At 39.5% G+C, this 14899-nt stretch overlaps 6 protein-coding genes across 6 annotated transcripts; 4 read left to right on the top strand and 2 right to left on the bottom strand.

The window, feature by feature from the left end:
• Positions 1 to 80: 80 nt before the first annotated feature.
• Positions 81 to 4691, top strand: GDB1 (bifunctional 4-alpha-glucanotransferase/amylo-alpha-1,6-glucosidase; the record flags this gene model as incomplete). Its single annotated transcript, XM_018368604.1, has 1 exon — positions 81 to 4691. One exon carries the CDS (start codon positions 81 to 83, stop codon positions 4689 to 4691), a length of 4611 nt encoding a protein of 1536 aa, XP_018219184.1.
• A 545-nt stretch (positions 4692 to 5236) lies between these two features.
• On the top strand, positions 5237 to 7384 carry ATG13 (serine/threonine protein kinase regulatory subunit ATG13; the record flags this gene model as incomplete). Its single annotated transcript, XM_018368605.1, has 1 exon — positions 5237 to 7384. The coding sequence occupies one exon, from the start codon at positions 5237 to 5239 to the stop codon at positions 7382 to 7384; it is 2148 nt and encodes a 715-aa protein (XP_018219185.1).
• A 258-nt stretch (positions 7385 to 7642) lies between these two features.
• Positions 7643 to 8926, bottom strand: PZF1 (Pzf1p; the record flags this gene model as incomplete). The annotated part of the gene is made up of 1 exon (XM_018368606.1): positions 7643 to 8926. One exon carries the CDS (start codon positions 8924 to 8926, stop codon positions 7643 to 7645), a length of 1284 nt encoding a protein of 427 aa, XP_018219186.1.
• A 240-nt stretch (positions 8927 to 9166) lies between these two features.
• RPO26 (DNA-directed RNA polymerase core subunit RPO26) lies at positions 9167 to 9709 on the top strand (the record flags this gene model as incomplete). Its single annotated transcript, XM_018368607.1, has 2 exons — positions 9167 to 9186; positions 9262 to 9709. The coding sequence occupies 2 exons, from the start codon at positions 9167 to 9169 to the stop codon at positions 9707 to 9709; spliced, it is 468 nt and encodes a 155-aa protein (XP_018219187.1).
• Positions 9710 to 9923: 214 nt separating this feature from the next.
• MLC2 (Mlc2p) lies at positions 9924 to 10415 on the bottom strand (the record flags this gene model as incomplete). The annotated part of the gene is made up of 1 exon (XM_018368608.1): positions 9924 to 10415. The coding sequence occupies one exon, from the start codon at positions 10413 to 10415 to the stop codon at positions 9924 to 9926; it is 492 nt and encodes a 163-aa protein (XP_018219188.1).
• A 184-nt stretch (positions 10416 to 10599) lies between these two features.
• Positions 10600 to 14850, top strand: SKI3 (SKI complex subunit tetratricopeptide repeat protein SKI3; the record flags this gene model as incomplete). The annotated part of the gene is made up of 1 exon (XM_018368609.1): positions 10600 to 14850. The coding sequence occupies one exon, from the start codon at positions 10600 to 10602 to the stop codon at positions 14848 to 14850; it is 4251 nt and encodes a 1416-aa protein (XP_018219189.1).
• Positions 14851 to 14899: the final 49 nt, after the last annotated feature.

Genomic DNA, 14899 nt, shown 5'->3' on the forward strand with positions numbered 1-14899 from the left:
CGAGGCACACACTTAACAGACACTATTCTCTGGCTCTCAGCATATCCAACCCCACAATCGCCTCCAGGAATCATTGCTATATGAACAGAACTCTACTGCTACGTTTGTCCGACACTGGTGAGCCCGTCACAAGCTGCTCTTATGGCAAAGGTGTCTTGACACTACCCCCCATCCCACTCCCCAAGGACGCCCCCAAGGACCAGCCGCTGTACACGGTGAAGCTGTTGATATCTGCAGGCTCTCCCGTCGCTAGAGATGGCCTGGTGTGGACAAATTGCCCACCAGATCACAAAACGCCCTTCAAAAGAGACAAGTTCTACAAAAAAGTTGTCCGCTCCAGCTTCCACAAGGACGACTCCATCGGCCTGGACATTTACGCCCCGGGCTCGTACTGCTTCTACCTCTCCTTCAGAAACGATAGCGAACAGCTCGAAACAACTAGGAAATACTACTTTGTCGCCTTACCCATTCTCCACGTGAACGATCATTTTTTGCCCTTGAACTCGATCGCCATGCAAAGTGTCGTGTCCAAATGGCTGGGCTCCGACTGGGAACCCATCCTGTCCAATATCGCTGCCAAAAACTACAACATGGTACATTTCACGCCTCTGCAGGAAAGAGGCGAATCAAATTCGCCGTACTCAATATATGACCAACTGCAGTTTGACCGGGCCCACTTCCAGTCCCCGGAAGACGTGGCAGATCTGGTCAAACACCTGCATCGCGACCTGAACATGCTCTCCTTAACCGATATTGTGTTTAACCACACCGCAAACAACTCTCCTTGGCTTGTCGAACACCCTGAAGCTGGGTATAACCACCTCACTGCTCCACATTTGATCAGCGCCATTGAGCTCGATCTAGAACTTCTCAACTTCAGCAACAACCTCAAGTCCTGGGGCTACCCGACCGAGCTGAATACTATAGACGATCTTTTCAAAATCATGGATGGTATCAAAGTGCATGTTCTAGGGTCGTTGAAACTTTGGGAATTCTACGCACTGAACATCCAGGCAACCCTACAAGACTTAAAGGACCATTGKGACGACGAATCCAACGAAACCTTCGAGTTCCCCGAAGATATTAAAGATGCCTCGTCAGACTTCGTGAAACTGGCCTCATTTGTTAAAGATAACGTTACCGAACCCAATTTCGGCACACTAGGCGAAAGAAATTCAAACAAGGTCCATGTGGCTAAATTTATACAGCTCCTGAAGCTTATCAGCAACGGAGACAGCAGCAACATTGAACCCTCATTAGCTGTTGCCCAGAACATCTTGAATGAATTAAACTTGCCCCTGTATAAGGAATACGACGATGATGTCAGCGAGATTCTTGAACAACTGTTCAACCGAATTAAGTATTTAAGAATAGACGACAACGGGCCCAAGCAGGGTCCGGTCACTCCCAAGGTGCCTTTAACAGAACCATACTTTACCAGGTTTAAGGGGAAAGACGGCACAGACTATGCCCTCGCCAACAACGGTTGGATATGGAACGGGAACCCGTTAGTGGATTTTGCATCCCAAAATTCCAGGGCTTACTTACGTAGAGAGGTTATTGTCTGGGGGGATTGTGTCAAATTAAGATACGGCAAAAGCCCCGAAGATTCCCCCTACTTGTGGGAAAGAATGTCCAAGTATATTGAAATGAACGCCACAATATTTGACGGGTTCAGAATCGATAACTGTCATTCCACCCCATTACACGTTGGTGAATATTTCCTTGATCTGGCCAGAAAATACAATCCGAATCTTTATGTCGTAGCTGAGCTGTTCTCCGGTTCAGAAACCCTTGACTGTCTGTTTGTCGAAAGACTCGGTATTTCTTCTTTAATCAGAGAAGCCATGCAAGCTTGGTCTGAAGAAGAACTATCTAGATTGGTCCATAAGCATGGTGGCAGACCTATTGGCTCCTATAAATTTATCCCGATGGACGATTTTTCGTATCCGGGGGATTTCGATTTAGATGAAGAACATTGTTTCAACGATCCAAGCGATAACTCGTTAAAATGTGTTTCAGAGATCATAATTCCGAAAATTCTAACCGCCACTCCACCGCATGCCTTGTTTATGGACTGTACTCACGATAACGAGACTCCATTTGAGAAAAGAACAGTGGAGGATACCTTACCCAATGCTGCGCTCGTGGCGCTTTGCTCCTCTGCCATAGGATCCGTTTATGGTTATGACGAGATTTTTCCGCATTTACTGAATTTAGTTACTGAGAAAAGACATTATGATAGTTCCACCTCTACCGGTAGTTCTTCTGCAGGGATTACTAAAGTTAAGGCCACTTTGAACTCAATCAGGACAAATATTGGCCAAAATGAATATGATATCGAAGATTCAGAAATGCATGTTCACCACCAAGGACAATATATCACCTTTCATCGAATGGATGTTAAATCAGGAAAAGGATGGTATTTAATCGCCAGAATGAAATTTTCCAATAACGGCGATTCCAATGAGACTTTACCCCCCGTGGTACTAAACCAATCGCAGTGCTCTTTAAAATTTTCATATGCTTTGGAAAGAGTTGGCGATAAGGTTCCTGATGATGACAAAGTAATCCGAGGTATTTCCACAAAATTAAAAGAGCTCAAAGGGTTTGAGATCTCTTATGATCACGTAAAGAAGCTCTCCACCATCAAATTACCCRACGAATTCCCTCAAGGTTCTATCGCCATTTTTGAAACTCAACAGAATGGCGTGGATGAGTCTTTGGACCATTTCATAAGATCAGGTGCCCTAAAAGCGACCTCAAAATTGACTTTAGAATCCATAAATTCCGTCCTGTACCGTAGTGAACCCGAAGAATACGATGTTAGCGCTGGCGAAGGCGGTGCTTATGATATTCCTGGTTTCGGCAAACCTGTTTATTGCGGATTGCAAGGTTGGGTCTCCGTCTTGAGAAAGCTTATGTTTTGTAACGATTTGGCTCATCCCTTGAGTGCAAATTTAAGAAATGGCCATTGGGCCTTAGATTATACTGCAAGCAGACTAAATTACTACAATGATGAAACAGGAATCATTGAGGTACAAAACTGGTTGCGTTCTAGATTTGATAGAGTCAAAAAATTACCAAGTTACCTGGTACCAAGTTATTTTGCCCTGGTTATAGGTATTCTTTATGGATGTTGTCGTTTAAAAGCTATCCAGTTGATGTCCGATAATATTGGTAAATCTACGTTGTTTGTACAAAGTTTATCAATGACGTCTATTCAAATGATTTCTAGAATGAAATCAACCTCCATTTTACCAGGAGAGAACGTTCCCTCCATGGCTGCAGGTTTACCACATTTTAGCGTGAATTACATGAGATGTTGGGGTAGAGATGTTTTTATTGCATTAAGAGGTATCTTATTGACCACTGGTAGGTTCGATGAAGCAAAGGCGCACATACTAGCGTTTGCCAAAACATTGAAGCATGGTTTGATTCCAAATCTACTAGATGCAGGTAGAAACCCAAGATATAATGCTCGTGATGCTGCGTGGTTTTTCTTACAAGCTGTACAAGATTATATTCATATTGTTCCAAATGGTGAAAAAATTTTGCAGGATCGAGTAACAAGAAGATTCCCATTGGACGACACTTACATTCCTGTAGATGATACAAGAGCATTTAGTTACTCTAGTAGCCTAGAAGAGATCGTTTACGAAATCTTGAGTAGGCATGCCAAGGGAATTAAATATAGAGAAGCCAATGCGGGTCCCAATCTAGATCGTGTTATGACTGATAAGGGGTTTGATGTTGAAATACACGTGGATTGGTCTACTGGGTTGATCCACGGTGGATCTCAATACAATTGTGGCACCTGGATGGATAAAATGGGTGAAAGTGACAAAGCCGGCTCTGTAGGCATACCTGGGACTCCTAGGGATGGGGCCGCTATAGAAATCAACGGCCTTCTGAAGAGTGCCTTAAGATTTGTTGTTGAACTAAAGGAAAAAGGGTTATTTAAGTTCACAGATGTAGAGACACAAGACGGTGACAAAGTCAGCTTCACTGGCTGGAATCAATTGGTTCAAGACAATTTCGAGAAAAAGTACTATGTACCAGAAGATCCAACTAAGGATGCGGAGTATGATGTGGAGGTCAAATCAGGCGTTAACAGAAGAGGCATCTATAGAGACTTGTACAAGTCAGGAAAACCTTACGAAGATTATCAGTTAAGACCAAACTTTGCCATTGCCATGACTGTGGCACCAGAATTATTTGTCCCCGAACACGCCATCAAAGCGATTACTATTGCGGACGAAGTGCTAAGGGGACCCGTGGGTATGCGCACTTTGGATCCAAGTGACTATAATTACCGCCCGTACTATAACAATGGAGAAGATTCCGAGGATTTCGCTACTTCAAAGGGAAGAAATTACCATCAAGGCCCTGAGTGGGTCTGGCTCTATGGTTACTTCCTAAGAGCGTTCCATCACTTTCACTTCAAAACTAACGCTCGTTGCCAAAACGCAGCCAAGGAAAAACCGTCCTCGTACTTGTACCAACAACTGTACTACCGATTGAAAGGCCACAGAAAATGGATTCGTGATAGCGTATGGACAGGGTTAACTGAGCTAACTAATAAGGATGGTGAACTATGCAATGATTCTAGCCCCACACAAGCCTGGAGTTCCGGCTGCTTGTTGGATCTATTCTACGATTTATGGGACGCCTACGAAGACGATTCATGAAAAAGACTTTAAGCACACACCATGAATACGTTTCCTTCTTCTTTCCGGTTCTTTTTTCACTTTAATTTTTATATATTTATATATTTTTATATGTATATTTTTTCTACTGTTAATAAAACATTCGAATTCGTATACCTGTGTCTATTACTATCGTTTTGAGGAGCGAGAGCGAAAACGAAACTAAAGAAATAAAGGGAACACACGTGAAAGTGAGAGACAAAAGTTACCAAAGGGGCAAGGCACGTTGGAACGAGTGGCAAAAGGGCTGTAACGTACGTAATAGAAGAGGATAGAGAGCCATTTGTGTAATACAGGCAGTTAGTATCCTTATTTTTTGTTTAGTTCGCTTGGATTTAGATCTTTAGCCAAGTAAACAGCGGCAGGTAAAGATAGAGAAAAAAAGCACAACAAAGGTGTGGAGATTCCCATTCTGTCACATAGTTATAGAGCCAACTTTACGGGAATAAAGTGCATCCCATTTACGCTTTCGAAAAGAGGTGTTGTACAAAATAATAGACATACAGCTCGATCGAGTAGTATGAATCATGGTTGCCAATCTGGATAACGAGAAAGAAGTTCTTCAATTGATAGATAGTTTTTTCTTGAAAGCAACATTGCTAATATGTTCTACAGAATCGAGCCGATACCAATCTTCTACAGAGAATATACCTTTATTTGACGATACATGGTTTGAAGATCACACAGAATTAGTGAGTGAGCTGCCCGAGATAATATCGGAATGGTCTGATTATGACGGTCAAACAAATTTGCCACCCTTAGTGGTAGAGACATACTTGGACTTAAGGCAGTTGAATCCGTCTCATTTAGTAAGGTTAAAAGACCATGAAGGTCATTTATGGAATGTTTGCAAGGGAACCAAGAAACAGGAAATCGTAATGGAACGGTGGCTTATAGAATTAGACAACTCTTCCCCAACTTTCAAGTCGCATAGTGGAGATGGGACAGATGTTACTGAGCTTTCCAAACAGTTAGTTCTTCTTTTCCGTTATTTGTTTACTTTAATACAGTTATTGCCCACGACAGAGTTGTATCAGTCACTAATCAAAACTTATAGTGGTCCACAGAATGAAAGTATTGCCAACTCAATATCAGTAGCAGATCCGGTAGTCAACATTCGGACGCGTATTCTTGACGGATCCAAACCAATTTTATCAAAGGGAAGAATAGGATTAAGCAAACCGGTTATTAACACTTACTCAAATACACTAAATGAATCTAACCTACCTGCTCACTTAGATCAGAAAAAAATTACACCAGTGTGGACCAAATTTGGGCTTTTGAGAGTGTCAGTATCGTATAGGCGTGATTGGAAATTTGAAATTAGCAATACAAACGACGATTCATTTTCAAACCGACATGTAATCCTTTCACGTAACTCACAACAACCACAACAGCAATCGGAACAACCAAAACAGCAGTCACAACAAGAGCAGCTAGAACAAAACGAACAACAAACAGTAGAACAGAATCAAGAGCAGGCACAACAGCATGATCAACAACAAAGACGGATACCTGAGAGTAGATCTCTCTCGCTTTCTCCATGTACAAGAGCCAATTCCTTTGAACCACAGTCTTGGCAGAAGAAAGTGTATTCAATAGCAAGGCCTGTTCAACCATTTAAAGTCGGTTCTATTGGAAGTCAAAGCACGAGCAGAAATCCTTCTAATTCATCTATTTTCAACCAGTTACCCATCCATAGACCGAGTATAAGTTCCAATTCTGGACCTCAAATGAATATTGAGGGTACTAGCGTGGGAAGTACCTCAAAATACTCTTCCTCATTTGGGAATATCCGCCGTCACTCAAGCGTCAAAACGACAGAAAATACAGAAAAATTGTTAAGAGCTGTTAAGAGTCCATTACAACTGCAAGAGTCGCAGGATGACTTAATGGATTTTGTTAAATTATTGGAAGAAAAACCCGATTTAACCATCAAAAAGACTAATGGTAGCAATCAACCCAATATTAATATATCTGATTCGTTAATTCGATATCAAAGCTTGAAACCGAGTAATGATCTATTGAGTGAGGATTTAACTGTAAGTTTATCTATGGATCCAAACCATACATACCATAGAGGTAGGTCAGACTCTCATTCCCCCTTGCCTTCCATATCACCTTCGATGCATTACGGGTCATTGAATTCAAGAATGTCTCAAGGTGCCACTGCCAACCATTTAGTTGCGAGAGGTGGGGGAAATTCTTCTACTAGTGCCTTCAATAGTAGAAGGAACTCTTTAGATAAGAATGTGAACAGGCAAGGAATGTCGGGGCTACCTCCTATCTTTGGCGGTGAGAGTACTTCATATCATCACGAAGAAGAAGATGACGAGGACGACCATTTGCTAAATCAAATGGGAAACAGTACCATCAAGTTTAAAAGTTCAATATCTCCAAGATCGATAGACAGTATTTCGAGTTCTTTCATCAAAAGTAGGATACCGATCAGACAACCATACTACTACTCTCAACCAACCACTGCACCCTTCCAAGCCCAAGCGAAGTTCCACAAGCCTGCGAATAAATTAACGGATAATGGCAATAGAAGCAATAGCAATAACAACAATCCTAATGGGACTGATGGAGGCAACACAATGCATAATGAAGATGATGATCAAGATGATGATTTAGTATTTTTCATGAGTGATATGAATCTTTCTAAAGAAAGTTGAAAAGGGGAATTTTCTCTGTAAATTGTGATAAAAAAAGAGAGTATAATGGAAGAATAGACAAGTCAGAAAAAATTCAGTAGCAACAAATCAAATAAAAAAATAAAACGTATTAGGGTCAAAGCGCCATTTTACAATAATATTTACCTTCTACAGTTTAGTATTTCTATCATTTCAAGTTGAATATATAAACATATATATGTTGAGTCTACGGAAAGTAAGCATATCTATTTAGTTTTGGTAATATACAAACAAAAGAGTTTATTTCTCACTCAGTATTGTAGTTGGTTTCAGGTCCCGCTGGTTTTCGTCACTATTCTCTATCATTTCCTTACCTTCTTTTTCTTGTAGGATTTTCAGTTTCAGTTCATGTATTTTATGCTTATCTATATGTTTATCGTATTTTTCCTTTGTCTTGAAAGTTCTATAACATTTATTGTAAAAACACTTGTGCTTTCTTCCAACAGAATTCAGTAGAAGATTCAACCCATCTTCACCAAACTCTAACTGCTTTTCTAGGTTTATTTCATTTTGCAAAAAGATGAAGTTGTTATTTTCATTGAGCTTTCTTCGTTTCCTTAACCTATTGGATATTTTGCCACTATCTTGTTCGCTGGTGACGTCTTCGTCGCTAAGATGAATCCCTTGCTCCTGAACTAATTGTTGAATATCGGGGGCCTTATATTTCAATTCTAAGGGAACATCCTCATCCGTATGCATTGACTGGTAGTGAGTGAGAAGGTCGTGTTTTCTTGAGAAAGATGTATTAGAACAAATATGACATTTCCAGTTCTTAGTCACCAAAGATTCATCATGAATGATCATATGCATCTGTAGACCATTTTCCCCCACACAAGGCTTGTTGCAAATGGGACATTTCAGTTTAGGATGGTCGTTCTTAATATGTGATTGCAACTGCGACCATATACGGTATTCTTTACAACAGCCAGCAAAAGTACATTGATAAGGATTTACTACTTCAGGATCATGGTGTTTGGAGATATGATTCCTTAGCCTGTAGGGCCTCTGGAAACTTTTATCACATTGGGGACAGGTTAATTTGTGTAGATGGACGGATAGAATATGAGCCCTTAACTGAGGATGCTTATAAAATCGGAGATCGCATCCATCTTCGGGACAAACAAAAGATTTGGTATGCGTAACTTCATGGCGCTTCAATTGCTGTCGAGTTGTCACTCCCTTGCCACAATAAGAACATTGGAATGGCTTCGTATCAGAATGCGAAAACAAGTGCCTCTCTAGATGACTCTTCTTAACAAACGATTTTGCGCAACTGTCGCACTGAAATGCTCTTAAACCTTGATGAACGGTCGATTGATGCTCAGTTAAGATCGAAGGCCTCGTGAATGCCTTATCACAGCCGTCATAGTCACAAAAATACGTTTTTGGCCTGTTGCTCGATGAGCTCCTGGTAGAATTCAAACTATTCAAAGAATCGGTGCTCTGAGATCGTGACATTGCCATGGGCTCTCGTTCGATTTCACATGGAGACTTATTCCCATTATCTCCGACCAATTTGCCCATTTGTATGCACGCGTAACAGCCTTAACCCTGCCTAATCACCCTTTGTAGTAGTCACCTCTTCCTATTGTAGTTAAGGATTAAATGCAATGAGCTTTCGTAGAAGGTGAGTTTTCATTGAAAAAAAATTTTATTTTTTAAAAAAAATAAAAAATACTCTAAAGCATCCACTACAACCTTAAAGAAAGGCTAAATTGGATTCATATTGAAATAACAGTACAAGGATTAGAGCTACAAGTGAGGATGTCTGACTACGAAGAGGCGTATGTAAACTTACAATGAAAGGATACTGTGGGGTTTCTCGGCTTTTATTTACTAACTTTATCACTCTAATATAGGTTTAACGACGGTAATGAGAACTTCGAAGATTTTGATGTAGAGCATTTCTCTGATGAAGAGACCTACGGAGAAAAACCACAATTCAAGGAGGGTGAAGCCACTGATGCGGATGGTAAGACCATTGTCACTGGTGGTAATGGACCAGAAGATTTCCAACAGCAAGAGCAAATAAGAAGAAAGACACTTAAGGAAAAGGCTATTCCAAAGGAAGAAAGAGCCACTACCCCATATATGACCAAGTATGAAAGAGCAAGAATTTTGGGTACAAGAGCTCTGCAAATTTCCATGAATGCCCCAGTTTTTGTAGACTTGGAAGGTGAAACTGATCCATTGCGTATTGCCATGAAGGAATTGGCTGAAAAGAAAATTCCTTTGGTCATCAGAAGATATTTGCCAGATGGTTCCTTCGAGGATTGGAGTGTGGAGGAACTTATTGTGGATTTGTGATTGCATTTGCATTTTTCCTTGTGTGTATTTGTTTTGTTTGTATATTATTATAACCATAAAGAACGATTTATTCCGTAATGCAATTAACTGGATGAAAAAGCCAGGCTAATGTTTTTTGTAGTAGTGCTACGAAAATGAATGAAAGAAGAAGAAAGGGGAGCTGTCTGCTGCCTTTTTTCTTCTTTTTTTATGTTCGTATGTATATATAGAATATTTAATCGGTGATTGAATCCAAGAAAAGCTTACCTCGAAAGGTTTTCTCATCAGTGCTTTGCTGATTTGTAGTAAACAATTTCAGAAGTTTAGCAAATTCTTCTTCAGGATTTTCAAAGCCCGCCTCCTTTAACGATTCAATCACCTCATTGAGAGGAATGTTTAAATCATCTTTCCCACTAAGTGACTTGAAGCTTTTCTCTAATTCTTCACGTTCGGGAAATTGTGACAGGTTTTTTCCCATAATAGATAAAAAAATGGGGAAGCTCACACCCTCTACACCAACCTCCTTTGTGGTATTTTCATTACTGGGTACCATTTTGGACCATTCTTCGTCTGTCAATGTCTTTCCCAAGGTAGCATACATTTTGGCAAGATCCTTCCGACTAATAATCCCATCTTCATCTTCATCTAGCATTTGAAATGCATCCTTGAGTTTATTTATGTAGTCTTGCGTGAGTTGATTGAACGTTAGCGATTCACTATGGTTCATCTTTATTTAGAATTTGCTCATTTCTTGATCGGAGGTGGTTCTTTTCTTTACTTTGTTTTTAATTATTAATTATGTGAATTATATAAAAAAATGAAGATGAAAATAATTCAAAGTTAACGAGACATATTAGTTGAGAAAAGTGCAAACGGGAAGGAAGAAAGACACAGAAAGAGAGTATACTGCAATGTCGGACGTCAAACAACTGTTGAAAGAAGCCAAGCTAGAATTGACGAGACGGGACTACGAAGAGACCATTGAAATTTCTGAAGAAGTTCTTAAATTAGACCCTGACAATTACTTTGCACATATCTTTTTAGGCAAAGCGTTTTCGAGTCTTCCACCTAGTAATGAAGGCAACTCAAATCGTCATTTGGAGAGTGCCACTGCCCATTATATATCCGCTACCAAATTGGCCCCTGACAACCTTTTAGCATGGAAGGGTCTTTTCCTCTTATTCAAGACCACCGAGGCCGTTCCAAATATACTTTCGTATGATGAATATTTTGATTTATGTGGCCAATATGCCGATATTCTTTTGAAGCAGGAGCAGTCTCAAGTAGAGCTGATAAATGACATAAAGCTTTTAAAGAAAACTCATACAGACTGTAGGAAGGCCTTTTATGAGCATTTGAAACCCGGATCTTTAATGGCCGAAACCATTGGTCGTCATTTAGCTACACCACAGGACGCCTTATTGAATCTCATAAAAATTTTGTCCAATACAGAAGTCACAGAAATTGGTAAGGCCGTTAGTCAGAATAGATTAAGACTAAAAGCCAGTGATCCAGATTATCAGATTAAATTAAACTCATTCTCCTGGGAAATCATTAAAAACTCAGAAATTGATCAGCTATACAACCAATTAGTAAATATTCTCACCGATGATCAACTGAGAAGTGACACCGAAAATGAGTGGTTGGAATATAGAATCAAAGTCCTAAAATCTATGCCGTTAGATGTGAAGAAGGGTTTCTTCATGAAAGTCAAAGACATGGTTGAAGACATGGTTCTTGTAGATCACCAGTCTTTACTTGCCTGGCAGAAATTTTTTGAGTGGAAGGATTACGAAGATCTGGACAACATGGATGCCATGCTGATATTACAGTATTTTAAGAAGTTTCCTAAAGATCCTTTAGCGATGATTCTTTATTCTTGGGTTTTTTCAAAACTATCAAAATATGATATCAAGAGTTTGGAAGCCACTAATCAACCGACTGAAAGCCATGACAAGAGAAATAAGGAAACAGATGTCAAGAATACAGATGAACATGTAATTAAGGATCAAGATGAAAATGAAAATGAGCCAAAAGAAGATGACGAAGAAGATTTCGATGATATGGAAATCGGTTTATTGGAAGATGAAGTTGTAACTGCATTAACAGAAAATATCGTAAAGTGCAAAAATAATATTTTGGCACATCGGATTTTATGTCAGTATTATTTGCTCACCAAGGAATACGAAGCATCTTTGCCGTACATCAAAACGGGAATTTCATTAATCGCTTATAACATTAAGGATTTGGGAGTTTATTTGCCATTAACTAAAAGAGAGTTTTCTCTGGATCTGGCAACTGTTTATACATACGTTGATGCTCCAAAAGATCATAATGCTGCGTTGAGATTATACGACAACATTTTATCTGGTGATTCTGACAATATACAAGCAAAAATGGGTAAGGGTATAATTTTCATTGAAAGAAAGAACTGGGAGGAGGCAATGACTTTATTGACCGAAGTGCATGAACAATCTCCTGATAACTTGGAAGTTTTGTCTGAACTATCGTGGAGTAAAGCACATATGGGTTTCATGGAAGAAGCTCTGATTGGCCTAGACGGGGTGGTCAAGGCTATCAAAGGTATGGATTTGCGTTCGATTGATTTCAGAGCATTGAACTTATGGAGGCAAGCAAAAGTATATCTAATGAAACATGCTTCACTTGACGATGAAAATCAAGAAAATATCAAGTTTGCATTCAAACTACTAATTCAAAGTATCAAGATCTTGGACACTTTTGCCCCTGGTTTCTCAACGCTGGGTGATATCTATTGTCACTATTATAAAGATCATTCAAGAGCTTTCAAATGTTACTTCAAAGCGTTTGATCTGGATGCAGGTGATTATACGGCTGCAAAATATATTACAGAGACATATGCAAGCAAGCCCAATTGGCAAGCCGCCTCTTCCATTGCTTCAAGATTGATCAAAGGCGAAAAGGCCAAGGCAGAATTACGTTCGAACAATTGGCCATTTAGAGTCGTTGGGGTTGCTCACCTGGAAAAGCAAGAAGAAAGTGACTCTATTGAGTGGTTTCAATCTGCTTTACGCGTTGACCCCAATGATGTTGAGTCATGGGTAGGTCTGGGACAAGCATACCATGCGTGTGGTCGTATAGAAGCATCAATTAAAGTCTTCGATAAGGCCATTGAATTACAAGCTTCACACACTTATGCGCGATATTTCAAAGCTCTATCACTATGTGACATGGGTGAATATCTTGAAAGTTTGGAGACGCTAGAAAAAGTGTGCCAAGAAGTGGCTACCGAAGAATCTTTCCAGATTGGTTTGGTGGATGTGCTTGTAAAATACTCCTTGGATTTATATTCACAGGGGTTTTTAATGAAATCAGTAGCAATTGCCAACGATACTATTGAAAGGATTAGGATAATAATCACCGAGTTGCAATGCACAAACCAGCAGATTTGGATTTGCCTTTCACAAGTCTTGAGACTGTTCATTTGGATAGAATCCAAGGTTGATACTTTACCTGTTGAATCACTAGTATCAATTTTCCAAATTTCTGGGCTTACTGAAACTAAAGAAGTTGATTCCATCGACAATATTAAAATTGACACCTTGCTGGATAGTACTACTGACGATAATGTATCCATTGCATGTAAATTTTTGATATTGGCTTCAAAATACAGTGTTTCCAATCAAAGCATGTCAGATGCCGCAGGAACAATTAGAGCTTCATACTGGTATAATATTGGTATCTCTGAGCTTACCGCATTTGTTACTTTGAAAGATTCTCATTATAGAGATGCTGCAGTTTTTGCTTTCAAGAAATCGATTCAACTACAATCCAATACAAGCGAAACTTGGATTGGACTGGGTATAGCAACTATGGATATAAACTTTCGTGTTTCACAACATTGTTTCATTAAGGCAACTGCTTTGGAGCCCAAAGCGACCGATATTTGGTTCAACTTGGCTATGCTGGGCTTGAAGAAAAATGATGCTGAGTTTGCCCAGCAAGTTCTCAATAAGTTACAAAGCCTTGCGCCACAGGATTCATCTCCTTGGTTAGGAATGGCTTTAATACTTGAACAACAAGGGAATATTGTCGAAAGCTCTAAATTGTTTGCACACTCCTACATATTATCCAATGGTAGTTCAAAGGCCGCCCAAGTATTATATGCTAAAAGTGTACTTGAAAATCATATTGACAACGGTGATGACGAAAGAGATATTGAAACAGTAGAAAAACTAACCACTGTTTCAATAGCTCTGGATCAGTTCTTCAAGAAAAGCCCTGAAAATCCGTTCGCTATTCAGTGTGCTCTGTTAACCTTTGAAAGGTTACACCATTACGAGCCTGCTAATAAGTTAGCTGACCAACTCGCAGGAATATTGGAGAAAAGATTTGAAAAAACTCAAGACGAAAAAGAGTTATTTAATTTTGGTATCATCAAGGGACAGTTTGCCCGTATTCATCTAGGTCTGGGGCATTTTGAACTCTCCATTGAAAATGCAGAATTGTCTCAAGGTATTATATCCGAATCCAGTGACAAAAAAGCATTAAGAACAAAGATATCGAATCATATTTCTCTAGGATTGAGTTATTTTTTCCTGAATGATTTTGATCAAACATTAAGACAATTTCAAGAGTTGCTAAGAATTTCGAAGGAATCTAAGCATTTGGTGATTTTGATCGCTAAGGTACTTTATGATGTAGGTGAAAATGATGCGAAGGAAATTGCCCTACAAGAACTAACAGAATATATAACCGCAAAAGGGGCAGACTTGTTAATAACACTAACCATTGCAGCTATGTCAATTCTGGATGACAAGCGTGAAGATTTAAGCATTATTGTAAATGAATTGAAGGCCTTGCCATTGTCCAGTCTGATAGCGGATAAACACAAAGATGCACCATATCTGATAGAAGAGATAACGAAAAGACTTTATAATGATGACACCTGTAAACAAACATGGCAAAGAAGCGCATATTTTTTCCCCAATAATCTCGAGGTCTGGAATAGATTGAATAAAAATATTCAGCGTAAAATAGCTTCTAACGGTCAGAATAAAGTCACTGCAGAGGAGATGAGTAAACTATACTGTGAAAGTAAAAATTTGAGAAGCGTGCAAAGAAGTGTGTTCCTGTGTCCTTGGAACAAAACTGTGGTGAATGCACTAAAAGAGTGCTTTTAGATGGATAAGACAAATAGGATCATCAGTTATATAGAGAAGTAATCTAGCA

This window comes from Saccharomyces eubayanus, chromosome XVI, assembly GCF_001298625.1.
Source record: "Saccharomyces eubayanus strain FM1318 chromosome XVI, whole genome shotgun sequence".
In the NCBI taxonomy this organism is placed as follows: Eukaryota; Fungi; Ascomycota; class Saccharomycetes; order Saccharomycetales; family Saccharomycetaceae; genus Saccharomyces; species Saccharomyces eubayanus.